This window comes from Salvelinus alpinus, chromosome 16 (genome assembly GCF_045679555.1).
Source record: "Salvelinus alpinus chromosome 16, SLU_Salpinus.1, whole genome shotgun sequence".
In the NCBI taxonomy this organism is placed as follows: domain Eukaryota; kingdom Metazoa; phylum Chordata; class Actinopteri; order Salmoniformes; family Salmonidae; genus Salvelinus; species Salvelinus alpinus.
The window spans coordinates 35,473,158-35,500,685 of NC_092101.1; the positions used below are offsets into that span (position 1 = coordinate 35,473,158).

General features: G+C 40.9%; 1 protein-coding gene across 1 annotated transcript; it reads right to left on the reverse strand.

Moving 5' to 3' along the window:
• Positions 1-1,694: 1,694 nt before the first annotated feature.
• b4galt6 (UDP-Gal:betaGlcNAc beta 1,4- galactosyltransferase, polypeptide 6) lies at positions 1,695-24,126 on the reverse strand. Its single transcript, XM_071346039.1, has 9 exons — positions 23,543-24,126; positions 18,157-18,273; positions 17,692-17,805; positions 16,134-16,258; positions 15,674-15,790; positions 15,285-15,472; positions 14,366-14,488; positions 14,160-14,261; positions 1,695-6,349 (listed from the first exon to the last, which is right to left on the reverse strand). Exons 1-9 carry the CDS (start codon positions 23,655-23,657, stop codon positions 6,202-6,204), a joined length of 1,149 nt encoding a protein of 382 aa, XP_071202140.1. The 5' UTR covers positions 23,658-24,126; the 3' UTR covers positions 1,695-6,201.
• Between the last annotated feature and the right edge of the window lie 3,402 nt (positions 24,127-27,528).

A 27,528-nucleotide genomic window follows, 5' to 3' on the forward strand; every position in this document is an offset into this window, starting at 1 on the left:
GCAATTTCCAAACGCCTGAAGGTACCACGTTCATCTGTACAAACAATAGTACGCAAGTATAAACACCATGGGACCACGCAGCCGTCATACCACTCAGGAAGGAGACGCGTTCTGTCTCCTAGAGATGAACATACTTTGGTTTCGAAAAGTTCAAATCAATCCCAGAACAACAGCAAAGGACCTTGTGAAGATGCTGGAGGAAACAGATACAAAAAGTATTTATATCCACAGTAAAACAAGTCCTATATCGATATAACCTGAAAGGCCGCTCAGCAAGGAAGAAGCCACTGCTCCAAAACCGCCATAAAATGCCAGACTACGGTTTGCAACTGCACATGAGGACAAAGATTGTACTTTTTGGAGAAATGTCCTCTGGTCTGATGACACAAAAATAGAACTGTTTGGCCATAATGACCATTGCTATGTTTGGAGGAAAAAGGGGGAGCCTTGCAAGCTGAAGAACACCATCCCAAACGTGAAGCACAGGGGTGGCAGCATCATGTTGTGGGGGTGCTTTGCTGCAGGAGGGACTGGTGTACTTCACAAAATAGATTGCATCATGAGGGAGGAAAATTATATGGATATATTGAAGCAACATCTCAAGACATCAGTCAGGAAGTTAAAGCTTGGTTGCAAATGGGTATTGCAAATGGACAATGACCCCAAGCATACTTACAAAGTTGTGGCAAAATGGCTTAAGGACAACAAAGTCAAGGTATTGGAGTGGCCATCACAAAGCCCTGACCTCAATCCCATAGAACTTTTGTGGGCAGAACTGAAAAAGCGTGTGCGAGCAAGGAGGCCTACAAACCTGACTCAGTTACACCAGCTCTGTCAGGAGGAATGGGCAAAAAATTCACCCAACTTATTGTGGGAAGCTTGTGGAAGGCTAACCGAAACATTTGACCCAAGTTAAACAATTTAAAGGCAATGCTACCAAATACTAATTGAGTGTATGTAAACTTCTGACCCACTGGGAATGTGATGAAAGAAATAAAACCTGAAATAAATAATTCTCTACTATTATTCTGACATTTCACACTCTTAAAATAAAGTGGTGATCCTAACTGACCTAAAACAGGGATTTTTTTACTAGGATTAAATGTCAGGAATTGTGAAAAACTGAGTTTAAATGTATTTGGCTAAACTTCTGTCTTCAACTGTATGTATTGTCTTACACACAGTTATTTCTTTATGTATGACATCTCTTTCTGTTTTGGCCTTTTGACAACCTAATGATAATGCTGAGTTCATAACCAAGTGAGAAGGTGGTATTTACTACATACAAACGGGATAAAAATATAAAATAAAGGATTTTATCACCCCTCCAACTGGTAATTACTACTGGGAAACTCGTCTATCATCTGAGCTCCGACTTCTCCCACATGCTGACCTCTGACATCACCTACTAAGGAAGTGCAGTTAAACGCAACAAAACATTTATAGAAAGCTTTCTATTAACCTGGCTTTTTAAACACTAATTTGTTTAAAGTATGATCGTCATACTTTTAGTTAATGGATTACGCAGCTTGTTGGCCATTAGCCATTCGGCGTTTCTCAACGAGTTCAAAACACACGAATGCATCCAACTGGTAATTCCCACATTCCCACTTGGTTTTAAACACAGCATAAGAACCAGAGGTCGAAGATGCAGAAAAAGAACACATTCCAAAAAATCTGTAAGACTTCAGAGGTGTTTCCCAGAACCTGTCAATTAAGTTGTTTATTCATCTTTTGTTGACAAAAAGAAAAACAACTTTACAAAGTCTAACAGTTCAACTCTAGTACTCTTTTACTGGCTGTTATACCAAAGATTGTGGAAGATTGACAAGATGGCTAACCGGTCGGCTTCACCATGTAAAAAGTTGTCTGATGTCTGGGGGGAATTATAGCACATGACTAGAGGCAAAGAAATTGCAGAACAAGACAGAACTGCGAGAAGGTGTGTGGCGCATGAGTAGGCGCTACAACGAATTAAGGTCTTTATTTATATTTTCACAAATGTATCCTCCGAACAATCTAAAAATTACAAACCCACAAAGTCGAAATGAATATGCCTGACCTCAAATGAGAATTTATGATTTGTAGACCAGATGACACTAATCCGACAGACTGCAATTTTAAAAAGTCACTACTTCCTCTGCGTCATCCTGCACTTCCTGGCGGACGGTAGTAACGCGAGAGTCTGCCCTCTGGCTCCAGTTATGACTCTTTGTTCAAACAGAACAGAGCATATTGAGGAGACTGGAGAGCTGAGGATTGTACATGGTCTAAGCAGCCAGACCTCTGAACAGCAGAAAAATTGATTACAGACAATCATTGATACACACCTACTCAGCCCATTGTCATGGAAGCGTATTGTGCGTCTTAATCAGAGCTCCAGACTGAATAGAAAATAAAAAAGTGCACTCTAACTTCAGTTCAAAAACAATCCAAACTTTTACTGTATATTTCAAGCAAGAATGCAAAGTGAAAACCGAGAAAAAAAAGAAAAGGCACAAATATGAATACTGCAAAAATGTAATTGTCCACATTACTAATTGTGTAGTGGTGAATATAGTCATTTGAAAAAAACAAAAAACAATATAGAGGAAGTAGGAAGGGTGAGGGGGGGGTCCTTGCCCTCCTCACAGGTAGGCTGGGGGTGTAAACCAAACCACTTGTGACCGGGTGTAGCCAGCACACTGCCCGGCAGCTCCTTAACCTACCCTTCCCTCCCCCCATTCTCCTCAGAGGCAATAACAATAAATATGTACAACAGAGGGTGTGGCCATTTGGGACACAGCCAGAATACTGATCCTAGACCAGCTCCAGTGATGGATGCTTTCCATAATTAATCTCTTCAAACTGTTCCCTGAACAGAGTGAGAGACACAATATAACAGGATTAGATAAAAAGAAGCGGATCCTTTGTAGCAAGTAAGATGACGGGATCCAGAGAAAGAAGCAACTGACTCAGTGTCTCTGCTACAGTAACTCATAATGCCCTCAAGAGGGACGACAGCTAGGCTGCTCACATCTTCTGCAACGTATAAAAACAACGAGAGCATTTATCCACCTATGCAAAAATCTGTTACGGAGCATAAGGCATAGCACAAGAGAAGCCCCCAACACTGACCTATACCCCGAATACCCAGAGCCATATACAGAGATATACGTTGTATACAGTATTTCCTAGATATATGGCTCTTAATACCTCAACCCTGATCCCTATGATCAACACTAGTCTGTCAGGTTTCTCTCAACACTGACGAGTTACTGAGACACCATAGAGGATCTCATGGGAGTAGAATGAAAAGGAAGGAAAGACGAGTAGAGATAAGTGCAGAAGAGAGGTAGGTAGAATGATGACGATGGGTATCAGAAGTGGAACTTTGGCACAGTTGACCACCTCCAAAAGAATGTCATTACTACCATGTCTTTTTATATTCTGTCTCGCCTCATCTGATTGATCAGAAATACACCATTGAGGTCTTATGTGACCGTTGTAGCCACGTCGGAGCCAAACCAAACACAGACTTTAGCCTGGTGCTTTGTTAACCACTTTAGCTTATGAGCAAAAATGACTGTTCCTCCCCAGCACTACAAGAGTGACAGGACAGAGTCCCAAATGACACCCTACTCCCTGTATAGTTTACTTCTTTTTACCAGGACGCATAGGAGTCCAGTCAAAAGTAGTGCACTATAGGACACAGGGTGCCATTTACAACAAACCCCATGTTTGGAGCAGGACAGGAGTATCCCAGTTTGATTCACACTCTCGTTCTCCTGCATTCTTGCAGTACTGTAATGGAGAAAACCAGGGTTGTTTGGATAGACCAGTTCTACTTGAGAAGTACATTTGACAAATGAACAAATCACTAGAAAAACACAGCTAAAAGTAAATCTATGCATAAATATGAAGTGTATGAGAAACAACTATGTACAAGAAAAAAACGCTAACAGGTAAAAAATAAAATACCTCCTACATTTTTCCTTGCTAATCTTAGTAGTGCTAAAAATGTAAGGGTTTCAAGTCTTTATGGCCCAAGTTGCAGTCTGTGCCATTCAAGAACAGGGCTAGCTGTTAGCATTAGCTGCTGTTCTCTCATTCTGGCCCCTCTCAATGCCTTGCAAGCTTATTAGGAACACATCACAGTTCAGACCAATAATGTATACAAACCTTGGATTGCTAATGCTATTGGCCAGTAAGAGGCTTTGAAGCCACCGGTCAGCAATATTGGCACTCCACAGAAGAAGCAGTCCTCCATAGGAATGAATGAAATTCTACAATATTTCAATTAAATGGTTCAAGGACAAAATTACAAGTATGTTTTGTTGTAATGGGGACAGTAGCATTAGAACTTTCAATAAAGTATACTTTAAGGAAAACAAATTATTTGTATGTTTACTCTATTACACACTTAATGCATACTTTTAAATTGTGAGCTAAACATAAATGCCTTTCTACAGCTTAAAAAAAAAAGTTTTGCAATGTAGGGGAAGTGCCAAGATGGAGGGGTGGTGGCTTCAAAACAGCGCCTGTCGTCAGTCATCTAGTGTATATATAAATAATTGGTTCAGACACACACACACACTGCCCAATCTGCAAGCTCACATTCATTAAAAGACACCTAACATATGCTCAAACACATGGTCCAGTTACCTAATACATGAGCCACACACACACACACACACACACACACACACACACACACACACACACACACACACGCACACACGCACACACACGTTTGAAACATAATCCTGTACCAAACACACTGTCCGCACTGTATAAACTCCTCCATAATAACAGACTACAAATACCAGAGGAAAAATGACATCCAGCTTTAGAATCTTAAGTCTTACGCTCTGCTCCAGGTTGTTGCGGGTAGCTTGCTGTTGAAGGCTCAGCAAGCCTGACATAACACCTTGGACCAGAGCTACTATAGTCCTCTGACCCGTCTTTCTGTACAGGAGCACACTCCATAATGTCAGTTAGTCTTTTCACGCAGTGCACCGAGGGAATAAAAAGACACAAAAGGCTAAACTGGAACAAAATATAAACATCTCAAAATGATATAAATTACGATTAAAGGAAAAAAACATCTTGTAATAAAATAAATTAAGGCATGCAAAAGAATGTCAGCCTAAGAGATTGATATATTTTTTCTTTTTTAAGCCATCTATTGTTAGAACATCTTCCCATTTAAATGGAAGAACCAGGTAAGTCCTCAGGAAGGTAGCTGCCAAAACAAAATTCAAATCCACTGGAATAATAACTAACAGGCTCTGAGCGTTTAAAAGGCTGAATATTTACATACGTGTTCTATGCTCGAGCTTTAAGAGTCAAGTATTTACATACGTGCTCTGTGCATCATGCGTGTCAGCAGTGCAGCAAAGGAACAGCAAAACACTCATGTGACAGAGAAACAGGATAGTGCTTTAAAACGTCCGTAAAAAAAAAAGGAAAAAATGAAGGAAAAAAACATTTGACCATATTAGAAAATGTACATCACAAAAAAGTCACCTTCACTTAGCGCCTGTCCTCTTTATGGAATATTTTTTTTTTTTAAACGAACGGTGTAAAAATTATATAAAGTGAAGACACAAAATGTCTGTTGGCTTGTAAGGTGATGGTACTGAGACGTTAAAAGTGAAAACTGTGCTGAGCTGTGAGATAAAGGCAAAGTCCCAAATGGCACCTTTTTCCCTATATAGTGCACTACTTTTGACCAGAGCACTAAGGACCCTGGACAATATATAGGGAATCGGGTGTGGTTTGGGGGGCAACCAGAGAGCCATGGTTCTGAGGCTGAGCCTGACACTTTAAGGCTTTGCAGTAAACATCTGATGTGAAAACAACACTGCCTCTCCCTCCTCATACTGAATCATAACATGTTGATGTTAAGTAGCTTAATAGCTAAAGCCAGCATGGACACATTGACATGCAGAGACACACACACACACACACACACACACACACACACACACACACACACACACCCCATCTCAACATCCACAATCCTCACAGAACACACACACAATTGTTCGATTAAACAGACCCTATGTCCCTTCCGGACATTTTCTTCAGAGTAAGGTTTCTTGGCAGCGTTACACGGTGTGCCTCCCACCACACCCCCAGCCCCCCTCTGCCCTGCTTTGGGGTCCCAGTTGGAGTGTGAGGGGGTGTGACGAGGTCAGGGACAGTGGGGGTCAGAGTTCAGTAGTCTGTAATGGGGGCCAGGTCAGGGTGGAGGTCCACGGTGATGTTCTTGTACAGGGAGCTCAGGGAGATCTCAGGGGTGTAGTTGAGGTTGTTCAGTCCATCCAGGTGCTGCCTCTCTTTGGAATACCTCAGTAACTTGTACCTGGAGAGAGAGGACCGGGAGGGGGAGGATTAGCTAGCAGTTAACATCCATACTGACAGTCACAAAATGGCACCCTATTCCCTAGATATAAATACATATTCCCTAGATATAAATACATATTCCCTAGATATAAATACACATATTCCCTAGATATAAATACACATTCCCTAGATATAAATACACATTCCCTAGGGGCCCTGAACAAAAGTAGTTCACTACGTCAGGAATAGGGATCCATTTCAGGTGCAGACACAGGGAAAGAGAGGAGGAGGTGAAGCTAGCCGTTACAGTATGATTTATACCTGGAGTCAAAGTGAAAGGAGAGGATTGGCCTAGTTCGTGTAGTGGAAAAATGAGAGAAGGTAATATACTTGTGACTGGTGATTTGCAGGCCCTGAGGTCCAGCGTGATGACTCCATCACGATTTATGACATTGTGTTTGGATGGCTGACCATTTTTGGGCTGTTATCTGTGGTATTCATGGAGAAGAGATGTTCTCATAGATCCCTGGGAGCACGGACACATTGGTGTGAAGACTGATGAAAACTTGAGGAAATTAATGTTAGTGTGAATTAAATTGTAAATGTTTGGACTGTTTAAAGAGCTACGAACTTTGATACGTTTTATTGTACTGTAAGTGGTATATATTTTTTTTCTTCGGACAGCGTACAGTTCAAAGAGGGAGCAACACAGGGGTGCGCTCCTATCATTTCAATTGAGTTGATTAGAATCTGGGTGTGTTTTCCTGTCTTTTGTTTAAAAAAATGTTAATTCAAGTTTCTGCTTGAATTTGGTTTAAAAGGACAGTACATTTTTCATACTTTGAGAAGTTGCTAGCAAGCTCCTGTGTGTATTACACACAGTTTACTCTTAGAGATTATTCTGAAAACATGGGTAACCACGTTACAGTGCCTTCAGAAAGTATTCATAACCCGACATATTCCACATTGTGTTACAGCCTGAATTCAAAATGCATTAAATATATGTTTCATCCTCACCCATCACCCCATAATGACAAAGTGAAAACCTGTTTTCAGACATATTTGCAAATTGATTGAAAATGAAACACAAATCTAAATCACATAAGTATTCATACCCAAGTCAATACTTAGTAGAAGCACCTTTGGCAGCGATTACAGCTGTGAGTTTCTGGGTAAGTCTCTAAGAGCTTTCCACACCTGTATTGTACAACATCTGCCCATTATTATTTTCAAAATTCTTCAAGGTCAGCCAAATTGGTTGTTAATAATTGCTAGACAGGTCTTGCCATAGATTTTCAAGCAGTTTTAAGTCAAAATTGTAACTTGGCCACTCAGGAACATTCACTGTCTTCTTGGTAAGCAATTCCAGTGTAGATTTGGCCTTGTTTTTAGGTTATTATCCTGCTGAAATGTGAAGTCATCTTCCAGTGTCTGTTGGAAAGCAGACGGAACCAGGTTTTCCTCTAGGATTTTGCCTGTGCTTAGCTACATTCCGTTTCTTTTTTATACTGAAAAAACAGGCATACACATAACATGATGCAGCGACCGCTAGGTTTGAAAATAATGGTGAGTGATACTCAGTAATATGTTATATTGGATTTGCCCCAAACATACAACTTTGTATTCCGGACAAAAAGGGAATTGCTTTGCTACATTTTTTGCAGTATTACTTTTTATTTAATTAGGCAAGTCAGTTAAGAACAAATTCTTATTTACAATGACAGCCTACCAAAAGGTCTCCTGCGGGGTTGGGAGCTGGGATAAAAAAAATATATAGGACAAGACACATCACGACAAGAGAGACAACACTACATAAAGAGAGACCTAAGACAACAACATAGCACGGCAGCAACACAGCATGGTAGCAATACAACATGTTAGCAGCACAAAACAGGGTACAAACACAAAGGCCAAGAAGGTTGAGACAATACATCACTTTAGAGCCTTGTTGAAAACAGGATGCATGCTTGGAATATTTTTGTTCTGTACAAGTTTCTTTCTTTACACTCTGTCAAATCAGGTTAGTATTGTGGAGTAACTACAATGTTGTTGATCCATCCTCAGTTCTCCCATCACAGCCATTCAATTCTCTGTTTTAAAGTCACCACTGGCCTCATGGTGAAATCCCTTAGCGGTTTCCTTCCTCTCTGGCAACAGAGTTAGGAAGGACGCCTGTAGCTTTGTAGTGGCTGAGTGTATTGATACACCATCCAGTGTAATTAAGAACTTCACCATGCTCAAAGGGATATTCAATGTCTGCTTTTTCATTTTTAACCATCTACCAAAAGGAGCCCTTTGGAAAAACTCTGGTCTCTGTGTTTGAAATTCACTGCTAGACTGAGGGACCTTACATATAATTGTATGTGTGGGGTACAGAGATAAGATGGTCATTCAAAATTCATCTTAAACATTATTATTGCACACAGAGTCCATGCAACTTGACAAGCACATTTTTACTCCTGAAGTTATTTCAGCTTGCCATAACAAAACATTTCAGATTTTAATTTGTGTGTAAAAATATCTAAAAACATAATTCCACTTTGACATAGGGGAATTGTGTGTAGGCCAGTGAGAAAAAAAATCTCAATTTAATCAATTTTAAATTCAGGCTGTAACAAAATGCATAAAAAGTCAAGGGGTTTGAATACTTTGAGGGCACTAAGTCTTAGCCTATTGGTGATGGTAATTTACTCTGAGTAGTCTAATGTATCATGTATTTCATGTACACTAATTGTTTGAGTGTTAATTATGACTAATACATTCTATTAGTTGAATTGAGTAAATGCATTCCTTGTTTATGGAGTAATTATTTGATTGACTATACGCTTATAAATGTAGTAGGTCTATTGGTAGTTATCTACACCAGTGGTTCCCAACCTTTTTCATTTACTGTACCACCAACTGAATTTTGCTCTGCCCGGAGTATCCCTGAAGTACCCCCTCATGTGCATTTTACCAGTAGGCCTATGGTCTCATGAGTCTTCTCAAGTACCCCGCATGAATAGGACAAGTACCCCCAGGAGTCCTAGTACCCCTGGTTGGGAACCACTGATTTACACTATACATGCTTGGATACCACCTTGACGTCTCTGATCTGCTTGCCTCAAATTAATGCTAGAACATTGGTCGCCAGGATTAGCTATTTGTATCTAGTCTCGTAATAATTGTATAACGGGCAAGTTAAACATGTTCATTATAGTTATACTGAGAGGTGATGTAAGGCTCGCTACCTTGACTAGATTCCTTCAGAGACACACAGCCAGTTACATTTATTCACATAATATTGGAGTCAGATTGATGAATGTAGTATATTATTATATTCAAAATTGTTGAATAATTTCCACAAAACTACATTAGCACTTAGTATTGACACCAAATCAATTACACACCACAGGGATCCTTAGCTAGCATAATGACACCAGGGGGATCCTTAGCTAGCATAACGACACCAGGTGGATCCTTAGCTAGCATTAGCATAATGACACCAGGGGAATCCTTAGTTATCATTAATGCTAATGAAATTAGGCGGAACCTTAGTTATCTTAACATTTGATTTGACTTATTAGGATCCCCTGGATCCCCTGCCAATGGCGACAGCTAATCTTAGTGTGGTACGACAAGTAACAAAAAAAGACATTAGACAAAATACTTTATATACATTTAAAAACATTAACATGTAGTGTGTGCGCATCTATCAGTTACACATACAGTGCATTCGGAAAGTATTCAGACCCCTTGACTTTTTCCACATTGTAACACAAGACTTATTTTTAAATGGATTAAAAACATCTCTCTCATCAATCTACACACAATACCCGATAATGACAAAGCGAAAACAGGTTTTTAGAAATGTATTAAAAATAAAAACAGAAATACCTTATTTAAGAAAGGCATTGGTGTTTATGGTTAGGTACAGTCGTGCAACGATTGTTTTTTTCGCAAATGCGCTTCTGTTAAATCATCCCCCTGCGTTGCATCGATTATATGCAACGCAGGACACGCTAGAGTAATATCATCAACCATGTGTAGTTAACTCGTGATTATGATTGTTTTTTATAAGATAAGTTTAATGCTAGCTAGCAACTTACCTTGGCTTCTTACTGCATTTGCGTAACAGGCAGACTCCTCGTGAAGTGCAATAAGAGGCAGGTGGTTAGAGCGTTGGACTAGTTAACTGTAAGGTTGCAAGATTGAATCCCGGAGCTGACAAGGTAAAAATCTGTCGTTCTGCCCCTGAACAAGGCAGTTAACCCACCGTTCCTAGGCCGTCATTGAAAATAAGAACACATTCTTAACTGACTTGCCTAGTTAAATAAAGGTGTCTAAAAATACCGATTTCCGATTGTTATGAAAACTTGAAAATCGGCCCTAATTAATAGGCCATTCCGATTAATCGGTCGACCTCTAGTCTGAATACTTATTTAAAATCAATACACAGAAGTATATATTTTTAAACCTGCATATTTAGCTAAAAGAAATCCAGGTTAGCAGGCAATATTAACCAGATGAAATTGTGTCACTTCTCTTGAATTCATTGTACGCAGAGTCAGGGTATATGCAACAGTTTGGGCAGCCTGGCTCGTTGCGAACTAACTTGCAAGAATTTTACGTAATTATGACATAACATTGAAGGTTGTACAATGTAACAGGAATATTTAGACTTAGGGATGCCACCCGTTAGATAAAATACTGAACGGTTCCGTATTTCACTGAAATAATAAACGTTTTGTTTTCGAAATGATAGTTTCCGGATTCAACCATATTAATGACAAAAGTCTCGTATTTCTGTGTGTTATTATGTTATAATTAAGTCTATGATTTGATAGAGTAGTCTGACTGAGTGATGGTAGCCAGCAGCAGGCCCGTAAGCATTCATTCAAACAGCACTTTCGTGCGTTTTGCCAGCAGCTCTTCCCTGTGCTTCAAGCATTGCGCTGTTTATGACTTCAAGCCTATCAACTCCTGAGATTAGGCTGGCGTAACCGATGTGAAATGGCTAGCTAGTTAGCGGGGTGCGCGCTAATAGCGTTTCAAACGTCACTCGCTCTGAGACTTGGGAGTAGTTGTTCCCTTTGCTCTGCAAGGGCCGTGGCTTTTGTGGAGCGATGGGTAACGACGCTTCGAGGGTGGCTGTTGTCGATGTGTTCCTGGTGGTTCGAGCCCAGGTAGGGGCGAGGAGAGGGACGGAAGCTATACTGTTACACTGGCAATACTAAAGTGCCTATAAGAACATCCAATAGTCAAAGGTATATGAAATACAAAATGGTATAGAGAGAAATAGTCCTATAAATACTACAGTGGGGCAAAAAGGTATTTAGTCAGCCACCAATTGTGCAAGTTCTCCCACTTAAAAAGATGAGAGGCCTGTAATTTTCATCATAGGTACACTTCAACTATGACAGACAAAATGAGAAAAAAAATCCAGAAAAATCACATTGTAGGATTTGTAATGAATTTATTTGCAAATTATGGTGGAAAATAAGTATTTGGTCACCTACAAACAAGCAAGATTTCTGGCTGTCACAGACCTGGAACAACTTCTTTAAGAGGCTCCTCTGTCCTCCACTCGTTACATGTATTAATGGCACATATTGCACTTTTACTTTCTTCTCCAACACTTTGTTTTTGCATTATTTAAACCAAATTGAACATGTTTCATTATTTATTTGAGGCTAAATGTATTTTATTGATGTATTATTATTATATTAAGTTAAAATAAGTGTTCATTCAGTATTGTTGTAATTGTCATTATTACAAATAAATACAACATTTTAAAAAGCGTCCGATTAATCGGTATCGGCTTTTTTTGGTACTCCAATAAATCGGCATCGGCGTTGAAAAATCATAATCGGTCGACCTCTAATTCAGACCCTTTGCTTTGAGACTCGAAATTTAGCTCACGTGCATCTGGTTTCCATTGATCATCCTTGAGATATTTCTACAACTTGATTGGAATCCACCTGTGGTAAATTCAATTGATTGGACATGATTTGGAAACTGAGCAACCCTCTTGGTCAGGGAGGTGATCAAGAACCCAATAGTCACTGACAGAGCTCCTCTGTAGAGATGGGATAACCTTCCAAAAGAACAACCATCTACGTAGCACTCCACCAATCAGGCCTTTACGGTAGAGCGACCAGACGGAAGCCAGTCCTCAGTAAAAGGCACATGACAGCCCGCTTGGAGTTTGCCAAAAAGGCACCTAAAGGACACTCAAACCATGAGAAACGAGATTCTCTGGTCTGATGAAACCAAGATTGAACTCTTTGGCCTGAATGCTAAGTGTAACATCTTGAAAAAAACCTGCCACCATCCCTACGGTGAAACATGGTAGTGGAGACTAGTCAGGATCGAGGGAAAGATGAACGGAGCAAAGTACAGAGATCCTTGATGAAAACCTGCTCCAGAGCGCTCAGGACCTCAGACTGGTGCGAAGGTTCACCTTCAACAGGACAATGACCCTAAGCACACAGCCAAGACAACGCAGGAGTGGCTTCGGGACAAGTCTCTGAATGTTCTTGAGTTACCCAGCCAGAGTTCAGACTTGATCCCAATCAAACATCTCTGGAGAGACCTAAAAATAGCTGTACAGTGACACTCCTCATCCAACCTGACAGTGAATGAGAGGAACTTCAGAGAACAAAATGGTAGAAACTCCCCAAATACAGGTGTGCCAAGCTTTAAGCGTCATAACCAAGAAGACTTGAGGTTGTGATCGCTGCCAAAGGTGCTTTAACAAAGTACTGAGTAAAAGGTCTGAATACTTATATAAATGTGATACATTTAATCAATTTTAGAATAAGGCTGAAACATAACAAAATATGGAAAAAGTCAAGGGGTCTGAATAATTTGAATGCACTGTACACACAAGCATAACGACACAGGGAGGATTCTTAGTGTAAGCTGATTCATTAGCATTAAAGCTATCTGGAGCAGCTTGTGCTCTAGTTGCTGGAGGAAAACACTAACCCCAAAAGAGAAACTCTCCCCCCCTCCTCTGAACCCCAGGAACAGGGAGTATCTTCTGTATGTGCAACAGCTAATGGGGATCCAAATAAACTAAAAACGCTGTACCTCCCTCCATCCCTCTCTGTATTTGAACCCTCTACATGCTAAGGGGTTTCCTTCATAACCCTCAGTCCTCTAGGACAGAGTTACTCTGGGGGCTGTATGAGGATCAGTCCTCTAGGACAGAGTTACTCTGGGGGCTGTATGAGGATCAGTCCTCTAGGACAGAGTTACTCTGGGGGCTGTATGAGGATGAGAACTGGTTTACTTGAGTAAAGAGACATGACTCAACAGGGCAAAAGGGACTAGGCCAATGAACGGGAGGTTAAATAACTCAAAGCTGGCAGAGCAAACACCTACACAAACCCTGGAAGGAAAGCAACCCCTATTCTATTGATCATATCTCTCTGTGTACACCAAGGCTTGCAGGACTACAGAATTGTGATAGTCAGAACGTCTGAAATATGTTGCACAGTTGAATGTTCCATGAGTACAATAACATTAAAGTTATTGTTAAGATGAATAGAAGCAATTTAAAAAGGGAACACCAATCAAATTAGATTTAAATGCAGCGACATCCCTGCCTGCAGAGGGCACTGGACAACCTGCTCAATGGGGAGTAATAGATGAGGAAACAGCTGCATTCAAGTAGCGAGTAACAATGAACCCAATAAGGAGACAGGTAACCTTTACCAGAGCAAAGGTGTATTGAAAGAGCAAAGCTAATTTGACGTTTAAGGTAATGTTAGGTAAACATTCTTTGACATGGTGACGCCACCGGCGATGCACTGCTAATGCGTGTGTGTGCGCGCGTTACTGACCTGCCGAGGAACTGCACTTCTCCTCGGTGGTGGTGTGGGATGGACTTGTATTTACCCATCTCTCCCTCCGGCCTCGTGACGTTCAGACCAGCATAGTGCACTCTGGGGGAGAGAGGGGGACAGATAAAGTCTTTCACTAAGTTACCCAATTAGATTATACATGTCTGTCTCTCTCAAACACACAGCCAACTGACAAACTCACTGACCTGTTCCAAAGGTCATCGTCCTCTCCTCCCCAGCCCCAGAATGCATTGGGAAAGCCGTTGATCTTGCGGAACTGCTCCACTGTAAGTCCACTCACTCCCCCGAAGAACTCACTGTAGGGTAGTCTGTGCAAAACACACACAGACACTGTTACACATCTGTAACACATCAACACGGACGGGGGACAGACACAGCTACATAGCCAAGCTCTGCCTGGGGAGAGAGTGAATGGTAAACAAAACAACAAAGGAAAAGGTGAGAAACCTTACCAAGCAACAAAGAACAAGTCTGGCTGTGTTACAACACACAATTATGTTTTCAGACTACGTACAATACAGCCATCAAATTTAGAAGAGACGCACACATAACCAGAGTGGAAAATCTGTTCATAAATGAAGCCTTACTTCAGGACCTTGTAAGAGCCAATGACAACATGATTTAGCCTTCAAGCCTGTGTTTTACAGTCTGTTTAAATGAAGCGGTTTATTCCCAAACTATTCTCACATTGAACTCAAAACTCAGAGAAAATCATGATAACATTAATTAATTCCTTTTGTTGTAGATATAAAAGTCTGTAAAGAAAGAAAAGGTACATGTAAAATATTGAACAATAATGACCATAAATAATCAACATAAAGAGACTCTTCAGTACATGTCTCCCATACCATGCAGGAAGTGAAACTATAGTCTGGTTATGGGAGAGCGTCAACTCTCCAGGTCTCATCTTCAGTCACTAAACAAGATCAGAGGTCCTATTTTCCCCTTGAGTGAGGAGGCGGTCTAATTAAGTGCTTTTCTAAGTGTTTCTTGGAAGATGTGACTGGGGCATTGACTTGTTGACACGCCAAGTTCATAACTAGTCAGGTCATGACAAGGTGACTTGTGACTTGCTGTGTGCCCTGGGCGTGTTCAGTGACTTACAGGTACATGTACTTGTCCAGTTTGGCTGCGAAGTGGCGAGGCATCTGACCACAGCCGTAGTAGTTACGGTCGTTCTCTGGGATGTGGTCAACATCGTGGAACACCAGACAGTCCCAGTCCAGATCCTTCATGGCCTCCAGGAAACCCACATTAAACAACATGGCTCTGTTGAAGGGCTGCGTCCCAGACTGTAGGAGAGAGAGGGAAAGATGGAGGAGAGGGGGAGAGAAAGACACATTAAATAACATGGCTCTGTCTACATCATAGATTCTATATTTCTCACCAGTGGGTGGCAGAGTTGACAAAACAAAGAGACCAAATAGGATGACAGAATAAATGTGGGCAGTAACAACAGATCTTGTTTACAGACAAACAGAAAACGGTGTTACCTGCTCGATGACGTAGTATGCAAACTGCAGTCTCTGTCTCTGCAGTATGGGGGTGAGGTGTTGGAAAAGGATGGGAAGGTGCTCGTGGCGGTTACGGAACGGGATCAAGATGGCTACCTACACAAGGAGCGGGGACAGTCAGACATACCCACAGCATGTATAAGCTCATGTGTTTTGAATTCATAGGAAGCATAAGATACGCTTCTAATAGAATAAAATAAAGACAGGTGTATAGAAATATGACTACAGTTCAATTTCTTTATCGATAACAGAGATAAGAAAAGTAGTAAAATAACTGGCATGTCCACAGTCCTACATGTCCACAGTCCTACATGTCCACAGTCATACATGTCCACAGTCCTACATGTCCACAGTCCTACATGTCCACAGTCCTACATGTCCACAGTCCTACATGTCCACAGTCCTACATGTCCACAGTCCTACATGTCCACAGTCCTACCTTCCAGCGTGGTTTGCAGTCCTTGGGTTTCCAGTGGCCACCAAACTGAACATCCAGATACTTAGAGAACTTCAGATCTATCTCCTCCATAGGAATCTCAGTCATATTCACATCTATAGGACCCTCTGAGAATACACAACACAGACCTGTTTAACAAACATAAACCTGACTACTATACACAGCTATGGGGAAGGACACCCTACAAAGGCACAACACTTAACACAGCTTTGTAAACAGTGTGGGTAGAAGACACACACATCACGCATTGACATGAACACAGTGGTAGGACTAAAGCTGGAATAGACCCAGCCCTGTCACCGCAAACCAAATGTGATTAAAGTCAAATTGAACTAAAAAAAGATTTGAGGCCAAAAAGCTAGACTGACAGAGGGGAGTGTGTGGGTGTTTGTACAAAACATTACGATATTGAGTTGCACCCCTTTTTGCCCTCAGAACCGCCTCGATTCATCGGGGCATGGACTCTACAAGGTGTCAAAAGCATTTCACAGGGATGCTGGCCCAAGTTGACTCCAATGCTTCCCACAGTTGTGTCAATTTGTCTGGATGTCCTTTGGGTGGTGGACCATTCTTGATTTTTAATTTAACTAGGCAAGTCAGTTAAGAAAAAATGTATTTAAATTATTTACAATGGCGGCCTACCAAAAGGCCTCATGCAGGGACAGGGGCTTGGGATTAAAAAAACAATGTAAATATAGGACAAAACACACAGCAAAACAAGAGAGACATCACTACATAAAGAGGGACCTAACACAACATATCAAGGCAGCAACACATGACAAAACAGCATGGTAACAACAACATGGTAGCAGCATAAAACATGGCAAACATTATTGAGCACAGACAACAGCACAAAGAGTAAGAAGGTAGAGACAACACATCAGGCAAAGCAGCCAAAATCGATACACACAGGAAACTGTTAAGTGTGAAAAACACAGCAGTGTTGCAGTTCTTGACACAAACCGGTGCACCTGGCACCTACTACTATACCCCTGGCACCTACTACTATACCCCGTTCAAAGGCACTTCAAATATTTTGTCTTGCCCATTCACCCTCTAAATGGCACACATACACGATCCATGTCAATTGTCTCAAGGCTTAAAAATTATTTAACCGTCTCCTCCCCTTCATCTACACTGATTGAAGTGGTTTTAACAAGTGACATTAATAAGGGATCATAGCTTTCACCTGATCAGTCTGTCATGGAAAGAGCAGGTGTTCTTAATGTTTGGTACACAAAGTGTATGTGTGCCATAGAACAGTCCTCCCATTTGTCTTCTGACTTCACAGACAGCACAGAGGGGATTATGGGTAATGCAAAATATTTAACTTTTGCCAAAGCATCCATCTAGATCTAACCAGCGTGATAACAGCCTAGAGAGGGAGAGGCAGTGTGACAAAGATGAGAGAGGCGGCACGAAGATACACCAAAGAGTAGCTTATCTCATGAGAGTTGTTACATAATATCATCACCTGATCTCAGTAAGATTCTCTTAGTTGGCAAATTGATGTTTGAAGGTTAGTGTTCTGGTTACTTACTCATAGAAGGTAAGCGTTCTGGGCAGGGGAGGTTCTGGGCGTATGTGAAGTTCTCAGGAAGGTATGTGGTTGGTTGAACCATATATTCACTGGAGTTACTGCCATCTGGGTAATCTACAGAAACAAAACAATGACATGTAAATAAATGTTTTTCTTTGGACTTTTCCCATCTTCCCCCTTTTTGGTAGCTAAGAGAGGGATCATGCTGATTAATAGGTAGTGTGGGGGGGAGGGGGGGGTTAGACAGCGGTTCAACCAACATGAGACAAAGTGCAGGCAAAAATCACAAGAACAGAAGGAAAATAGCAATTCTCACTCCCTTTAGATTGTGAGCGAGGGCCATTCTTGGGATTTCTGGCTGCCCACCGTCCCATGTTGGTTAAAGCACTGTCAAGCCTACTACCCTCCTAATACAGGAGGTTGGCCAGACGGGTCGGTGGGACGGGGGTCTCCAATCGAACTCACCTGTGCCGTTGAGGGTACTGTTCTTATTGGTGTAGAGTCTGATCATCTGGCCAATGGTCCTCACGTTATCCCTCAACATGATACCCTGGGCCTGCACCATGAAGAAGTAGGTGTTGGCTGAGAGAGGGGGATGGAGAGAGGGGGAGATGGTGGAGAGAGAGATGGAGGTAGGAGGTAAGAAGCCGGAGCGGGGCAGAGAGGTAACAAGAGGGAGACGGGGAGAGAAGGGGAATACAGGTGCAGGGACAGAGCGAGAGATAGGATGGAGGATAGGATGCAAGAGAGATGAGGACGACAAGGTGCAGGTGGAATACAGGTGCAGGGACAGAGCGAGAGAGAGATGAGGACGACGAGGTGAAATACAGGTGCAGGGAGGAAGAGAGAGAGAGGATGGACGAGAGATGGAGGACAGCGAGGTGGAATACAGGTACAGGGAGGAATAGAGAGAGGGACAGAAAGAGGAAGAGTGAAATCAGAAGTGTTTTGAGTGGTTCAATTACACCCCCCTCACGTACCAGTCTAGTGACTCCTAAGTGCAGTGACAGTAAATTAGCGGACTCACGTCATCAGCGTTAAAGCTTTCTCTCCCTCAGCCTCTTGGCCATAAAGGAACAACCTTCGCTGTCACCGGCACAATGCCACGGTTTAATTCCCAGCAGCAGCTAGCGATGAGACGCACTGGACCGACGGGCAAGATAAGAGGCACGATAAGAGGAAATTCCCCGTCTCAGGTTGCGTCCTAAATAGCACCATATAGTGTGCACTACACACTATGGTCCCCAGTCAAAAGTAGTGTGATATATAGAGAATTGGGTGCCATTTGGGACTCAGTCTCACGGTCGACTACAGACAGACAGCAGGGCCCTGAATCATTTACCACTATTCACTACTGCAGCAAAACAGCCAGGGTGCACAGACCCACCTCATCAGCTAAGGTTAAAGACACACGACTTGTCAGTTTACACACTCAAGCATTTCATCAATTACAAACACGGTCACATCATTAATTACACACACAAATTGCATCGCCACAAACTCACACCACACTCTCCCAGCCCTGCATTTAAGCCCACCTTCTGCATGCCTTGCTTTATCACCCATTACAGAGGACCTTAAGTTGATCCTGTGTGGCAGTTCAGTTCATTCATCTTTATAAGGATGCAAGCCTGCCACGGCAAACAATGACAGTGTTGTTGATGGATTCCAGAAGTATGACTCCCTCTCGGTCTGCAGAGTGTGTGCGTGAGCGTGCGTACCCTGTATGCGTACAGTGTGCAAGCATTAATGTGTGTATACGCGAGTGTATCCACTTCGGTAAAAAGGAGAATTATCACCTCTGAGCAGAGTCTTATCAGAAGCAGCCAGACTTTCTTCGACCAGAGGGGGGGCGAGAGGACAGGTCAAACACTACGAGCCCATTACAATGAAACGCCAACTAATACATTCACAGATGCCTTTTCAGGCTAAGTAACAAGGCTTCAACCAGGACTGCAGCTCTGACTAGCCTATAGTATAGCCCAACAGCATAAAGCAAATCAACCTTGTTACTGTTATTAGAGACGGTCTAAGACTGACTCAGGTTTAACAAGTGTATTAAAACATCAATCATTCCATCATTAGATTAGACACCATCAACCCATTTCATGGTGCAGGTTGGCCCATAGATATAGAACACTACATTGACCTACCCATAGAGATATGCCTATCTCAGAGTCTGAACCACAAACATTTGCATATCAGGGTCAGTGATGTGCCATCACAACTAGGGCATTATCACACTTTTTAAGCAATGTAAAAGCACAGATGAGGGTGTGTGTGTGTAACATGCTCTTTGTGCTGCTGACCGTAGCTAACTGTGGAATACGAACTATGACCAATTGACTATATAATCCAGACCCGTTACATAATCAAAAACTGTCCCAATCATTGGAGACACACGGCAGAAAAACAAACGGAAACATCCAATATTAAAGAACGGAGGCCAACATCCTGGGGTCGCCTCCTCACTATTGACGTTGAGACTGGTGTTTTGCAGGTACTATTAAATTAAGCTGCCAGTTGAGAACTTGTGAGGCATCTAGTTTGAGAAACAATGTACTTGTCCTCTTGCTCAGTTGTGCACCAGGTCCTCCCACTATCTATTCTGGTTAGGGCCAGTTTGCACTGTTCTGTGAAGGAAGTAGTACACAGCGTTGTACGAGATCTTCAGTTTCTTGGCAAAATCTCTTCAAAAAGCCTTCCTTTCTCATAACAAAAATAGACTGACGAGTTTCAGAAGAAAGTGATTTGTTTCTGGCAATTTTGAGCCTGTAATCAAACCCACAAACGCTGATACTCAACTAGTCTAAAGGCCAGATTTATTGATTCTTTAAATCAGGACAACAGTTTTCAGCTGTGCTAACATAATTGCAAAAGTGTTTTCTAATGATCAATTAGCCTTTCAAAATGATAAACTTGGATTAGCTAACACAAAGTGCCATTGGAACACAGGAGTGATGGTTGCTGATAATGGGCCTCTGTACGCCTATGTAGATATTCCATTAAAAATCAGCCGTTTCCAGCTACAATAGTCATTTACAACGTTAACAACATCTACACTGTATTTCTGATCAATTTGCTGTTATTTAAAAAATTGACACAATTTGCTTTTCTTTGAAAAACCAGGACATTTATATGTGACCCCAAACTTTTGAATGGTATTGTACGTTTGAAATTAGGTTTTGTCCCCATCCAGACAGTTGTGTTGCTGTGCTCATCTGGGAGAGCTAACAACTTTGGTGACAAGTACCACATCAGCCAGTCACTCCAGGATTTTTTGTTATATTTGCAAGGGGGAAATAGCTGATTTTGCTGCAGCAATTCTGACATTTTGCATGGCAAGATGTGATGTATTTTTTGCAAAAATGCACTGACGAGGCAAGAAGTTTGTTGACATGGCTTGATTTAGCCATATTATGCAGTGATTGGTTGACATTCCGAGCCCCCTTTTTGTACTGCGGTGATGGGTCCATTTTATGTGATAATATTGCAATGATTTGCCTCTTCTATGCAGAAATAGTGCAGTGATTGGTCCAACTTGCAAGCCCTCATAATATGCAGGGAATTGTTAATTTTGCTAAACACTTTGCGATCACATAATCCTGCAGGGACTGAACAGCACACCACAACACCACCAATGCCTAGACAGGTCACACCAGCCCAGCCACACAGAACTAGTCAGTCAGTGGACCACACCCATGACATTTAGGCCTAAAAACAATGTTCCCTCTCTATTTCTGTGCAGTTTCAAAATCAAACATTTTAACCAGAAGGCCCCTAACATATGGTATACAAAGTCAAATTAATCTATTTTTTTGCCATCCAAACTAAACACATTGATCCATTTATTATTATTTTTATTTTTTTAGTGCTGACTTTACCAGCTCCTCAGTAGAAACCATCCATGCATGGCCAGGCCTTAAAACTGCTTTGTCTGAGAGAGTCTTTGAAGAGAAAAAGGGTTAGGTTTCAGCTAATGTGACAAACGCTATAGTAGCCAGTTGCCCAAATGGCAAATGTAGGCGGGACAGAGTCAGTGGGAAGTTCCTGAGATATCAAACAGAGCATTACTCTGTGCAGTCTTGCCAACTCCTATGGTCATTGTCATTGCTAAACATTTATGTAGTGTTTCCAGATTTCTATGAAATATGACCTATTTGACTTACAATATGAGGGAAATAATTACCTTTTTTTGGTAGGAAAACTAAGTATGTTAAAAAGCACATGTTCTGTGTTGGACTGGTGTGGGTGTACCCCAACAACAGAATGATGTGGACATATACCAGTCATTAAAAATAGTAATGCAACTAGACCGCTGAATGGCCAGATCATCTTCCTCAGGATCATGACTTTCTCTGAGGAAATAGCAAGCTTGAGGTGGGGTACAAGTTTCTCTGAGGTACAAGTTTGAGGTGGGGTTTTTAAGTGTTTTTTTCTCCCTCCAATATATGCTTTGGCCACAAATATGAATATAGTATGAGTGAACAACATTATTTGGGTATGAGTTAACAGGATATTAACTTAAGTGAGATTTTAACTGAACAGTTACTTTAACAGCATGGACAAGTCTGGGACCAGGTTAGTGTCTCCTGGTTGTCTGTTGTCCTTGTCAAAACAGTGCTGCAGAACAGTAGTTATAATATCAGCACTATGTCCATAATGTCATCCTTATGGCTTAGCAGTAGCCATAACACTGTACCATTCCTAGTTACAGTGTGTGACTATGGACATCAAAGAAACAAACGGCTCCAAAATAACTTTCAAGACAAGTGTTAGCCTACTTGGAAACAGCTGGTCTATTGCCATCTTAGTAAGCATTGGCTGACTGATGGTATAGACATGGGTCCTATTCTAGGTTACCTTGCTCACTCTCTGTTTATGTGAAATAAATATAGACCTATCATTTTAGATGTACCCTAGCTACTAAACCAGCTAGCTAGCAGGATTGGTCATGTGGACCTACTTGCAGGCTCTGTCAATGATTTGTAAATGTGGACAACCCCATATTCCCACCACGGCATGGCCCAACAGCATGACAGATGTTGATAAGAGCTTGTTGCCAATGGGTAGCTAACAGACCCAGTCAATCATCAGTTAAATGTTCCTTTATGAAATCCCTGAAATAAAATGAATTAGTTAGGATAACTAGCTAGCTTATTACATTGTTAGACGGCTTGTTGCAGAGCAAGCAGACAAGTTGCAAAATCGGGAGCGCATGATAGCTCTCAGTCAATGTTGCTACAGTAACCAGTTAGCTACATTGTGCTGCTAGCTAACTAACGGTAGTTGGCTAACTAGCTAGCAGCAACATAGCTCTCAAAAACCCTACTCCGTATGTAGCTAGGGTTTTCAACAGTTACATTCGCCCATTTTTGGTTCCATGTCAAAATCCCGACGCTGTTTGACATTTAGAAAAGTAAATAATCTTCGCTTTCAAACCGATTTTCGAAACATACGTTGATATGCCCCTTATGTTTCACATCAGCAAGAAATACATTTTTTTATATAAAAAATATACAATTAGCTAGCTACTGTAGCAGTTTTGCACAGATCCGTGGTAGTATTGTAGCAACATATAACGCAATCATCCACATGACTAGCTAGTTAACTTAGATCGACATGGTACCGGTTCACTAACTAATTTGTAAACTGATCGCTAGCTTGTCCGATTGGCCACACAGTCACGATGAATTAACTCCGATTTGAGTAACGTTAGCTAGCTAGCAACAAGCTAATTAGTAACGTTAGCCAGCTAGTTGTCAGGAAAGCATCCCTGGTGATGCCAAGGTTGGGTAGTTAGCGATAAGATAACATTAGTTGGTCGTGTTTAGCTAGCTAATGAACTCACCTATTCCAGGAGCAACATATATGAAGTAGAGACACGTCGTAGACATGGAGAAGAAAAAAATTAAGGCCAAAAAGGAGCGGTTCGATACCCGCAGCAGCCGCCTCCAATTCACCATATTTGTTTCTGATTTACCGCCAATCCCATAAAATATACTGTTTGAATAAAAAAATACTTAAATTGACATGCTAAAAGTAGATCATATAGTCATGCAAAATCAATGCAACGACATAACCCGCATAATTTGAGTCGGGGATGCAGCGAAAAGGGTAATACTGGGATAGCTAGCCAAGCTGCCCAATCTTGGTTTCCCGTCAAGAAATTTCCAGATCGAAAAAAATAAGCCTGCATCAGGAACTGCCAAGCTTCAAAGAACACTGTCAATCGGGCATAGTGAAACCGTTAGCTACTGATATGGGTAGACAAATAACTAATACTGGCACATTTCTTAGGAATACTCGTTATACTGGTCCATGTTTAGATATGTATTTCTCGCCCGGCGTTGAATGTTTAAAAAAAGACCATCGGGTGGAAGCTGGTCTGCACCGCTGCCTCCTCCCACCACACACAAGTAAGTCTCAACTATGTTTACAAAACACTCACACTTGGCAAACTACTTCACCAAATCAGCAGGGATATCTGACGATTCTGATTGCATGGAAGCCCATTCCCGCCACGATTTAGGTAAACGTAGATAGTATGTCGACATACTATCTAAACATTTCGAGATACTAAATCGACAATTTTAGATAGTAGAGCATACTTAAAGGATATTTTTCTTAATTTTTAAGATTGTGTGATTTCAGAGGTGGCACAACAGGTCCAAGATGTGGGGTGTTCACAATTGGCTGACGACACCACCATTTATTTGAAAGATCATAATGAAGTCAGAAAAGCTATTGAGTGTATTAATGTCTTCTCACATGTATCAGGTTTATCTCTGAATATTAGGACATGTGAATTATTTGCGTTGAAAAGATGTGACTTAAACTCAGTATGTAATATCCCTGTAAAAGATGTGAACACATATCTTGGTATTAAAGTTAGCAAAGATCAGAAAGAAAGGGCCAACTTAAGTCTCTCCTATTGTAGAGAAAATTGGAAAGAGATTTAACTCCTGGTTATTAAGAGATCTTTCTTTATCTGGACGTGTACTTTTATCAAAATCTGAAGGTCTGTCCAGATTAGTTTATACCTCCTTTGCCTTGGATGTTCCTCTGTCAGTAACTAAAATGGTTGATACTGAATTATTTAACTTCATATGGAGGAATAAACGTTTTATTTATTTTTAAGCGGTAATATGTAGTACCCAAAGTGAGGGAGGGTTGAATGCTCTGGATTTTAAAACCTCTAATATAATATTTAAGATTAAATGGATACAAAACTATTTAAGAAATAAGGATTACATTTGGAATATCATCCCTAATTTAATATTCCAACAGATTGGTGGTCTAGAATTCTTACTAAAATGCAACTTTGATATGGGTAAATGTCACATTCTGACCTTAGTTCCTTTGTTATGTCTTTATTTTAGTTTGGTCAGGGCGTGAGTTGGGGTGGGCATTCTATGTTGTTTTGTTCTGTAGGTAATTTTCTATGTGTTTGGCCTAATATGGTTCTCAATCAGAGGCAGGTGTCAGTCGTTGTCTCTGATTGGGAGCCATATTTAGGTAGCCTGTTTTTCATTGCGTTTTGTGGGTGATTATTTTCTGTTCTGTGTTTTTGTTTCACCGTACAGGAGTGTTCGTTTGTCGTTATCTTGTTTTTGTTCAGTGTTCATTATTTTCGTATTAAAACAATATGGACACTTACCACGCTGCACATTGGTCCTCCTCTCATTCCAACGACGAGCGTTACAGTAAAATCCCCATTAAGCTTGCAAACTTTCATAAACAAGTACTTCTAACTTGGAACCTCATGTACAAACACAATTTTTCCCCACATAGGTATACAATCTGGAATAATAAAGACATAAAATACAAAAACAAGTCTTTATTTTTCCAGAACTGGTTTGGCAACAACATTATTTGGGTTAAACAATTATTGAATAATGATGGACAACTATATGATTATCCAGAATTTATTAGAACACACAATGTTACATTCACTCCTGAGGAGTATCAAATTGTTGTTAGAGCTATCCCTAAAGGTGCTATTCTTCTTTTAGGAGAATATAACAATACTCCAAGTGCAACTATTGAGGATTTTGTAGCCTCAATACAATTAGAAGGAATTTACATTTTAAACTATAAATGTAATAACATGTATATAAGGAAACTATGTCAATATGTTACTATTCCCTCTTCTAAAATGTACTGGAATGCAGCCCTAGGACAAGTGAACTGGAACAAAGTTTCGTTGTTGTCTGGTAAATATTGTATATCTAAAAAGATGAAAGAAGTATAATACAAACTCATTCATAGAATCTACCCTGTAAAGACCTTTATTAAACACAAATTTAAAACAGCTGTTGATAACAAATGTGTATTTTGTGGTTGTGACCCAGATTTTGGAGTGAGTTAGAAGATTTTATTTTAAAAGAAACGACTATTAATGTTAATTTGAGAGACTCTGATGTTATGTTTTATTTTGATCCAAATGATATGGACCCTGATTTAACTTTCATTGTTAATTTGTTTATCTTTCATCGAAGATTCTTTATCCATAAAATGAAGTGGGCAGAGAACAAACCCTTCTTCACATTATTTAAGATAGAATTTAAATATTATTTTGAAATGATCAGTAAATGTAAAAACAAAAAAGCAATACGCACCATAAAAGTATTTAACATATTGAAAATGAATCTTGATATGTAATACTGTCTGTTAGGTTTATGTACTCTTGTTTGTATATTTCAGTTTTTTTGTATTTGTTGTGTTCATAATAAAACTAATTTTATTTAAAGTAACGTTAATAAAAAAAATGTGGGGTGTGGATTTCAATAAACAGTCATGGATATATCATCTTACATTTCATAGTTTCTTCCAATATGTGTTATGGGGGGGGGGGTTCTCTGGGGTTCCTGGGACCCAGAGTTTTTCCTGATCTGGTAGGCTAAGCACAGGTTGGTGGCACTTTAATTGGAGAGAACAGGCTTGTGGTAATGACTGGACTGGAATCAGTGGAATGCTATCAAACACATGGTTTCCAAGTGTTTGATGCCATTCCATTTGCACCGTTCTGGCCATTATTGTTAGCCTTTCTCCCCTCAGCAGCCTCCACTGCCGGGCTAACCCAGTGGTTCTTAAACCTCTCTTCGGGGACATGTATTTGATCTATTCAAGAACTAGCACACCGGATTCAACTTGTCAACTAACCATTGATTAGTTAAGGTGTCCCTGAGGAGAGGTTTGAGAACCACTGGGCTAACCTAACCAGGTAAAACTCTGGACCCTAGTTGGAGGGTATGACAAACTCAGCAAAAAAAAGAAACGGCCCTTTTTCAGGACCCTGTCTTTCAAAGATAATTTGTAAAAATCCAAATAACTTTAACACTGTTTCCCATGCTTGTTCAATGAACCATAAACAATTAATGAACATGCACCTGTGGAACGGTCGTTAAGACACTAACAGCTTACAGATGGTAGGCAATTAAGGTCACAGTTATGAAAGTTAGGACACCACAGAGGCCTTTCTACTGACTCTGGAAAAACACCAAAAAGAAAGATACCCAGGGTCCCTGCTCATCTGCGTGAATGTACCTTAGGCATGCTGCAAGGAGGCATGAGGACTGCAGATGTGGCCAGGGCAATAAATTGCAATGTCCGTACTGTGAGTCACCAAAGACAGCGCTACAGGGAGACAGGACGGACAGCTGTACGTCCTCGCAGTGGCAGACCACGTGTAATAACACTTGCACAGGATCGGTACATCCGAACATCACACCTGCGGGACAGGTACAGGATGGCAACAACAACTGCCCGAGTTACACCAGGAACGCACAATCCCTCCAACAGTGCTCAGACTGTCCGTAATAGGCTGAGAGAGGC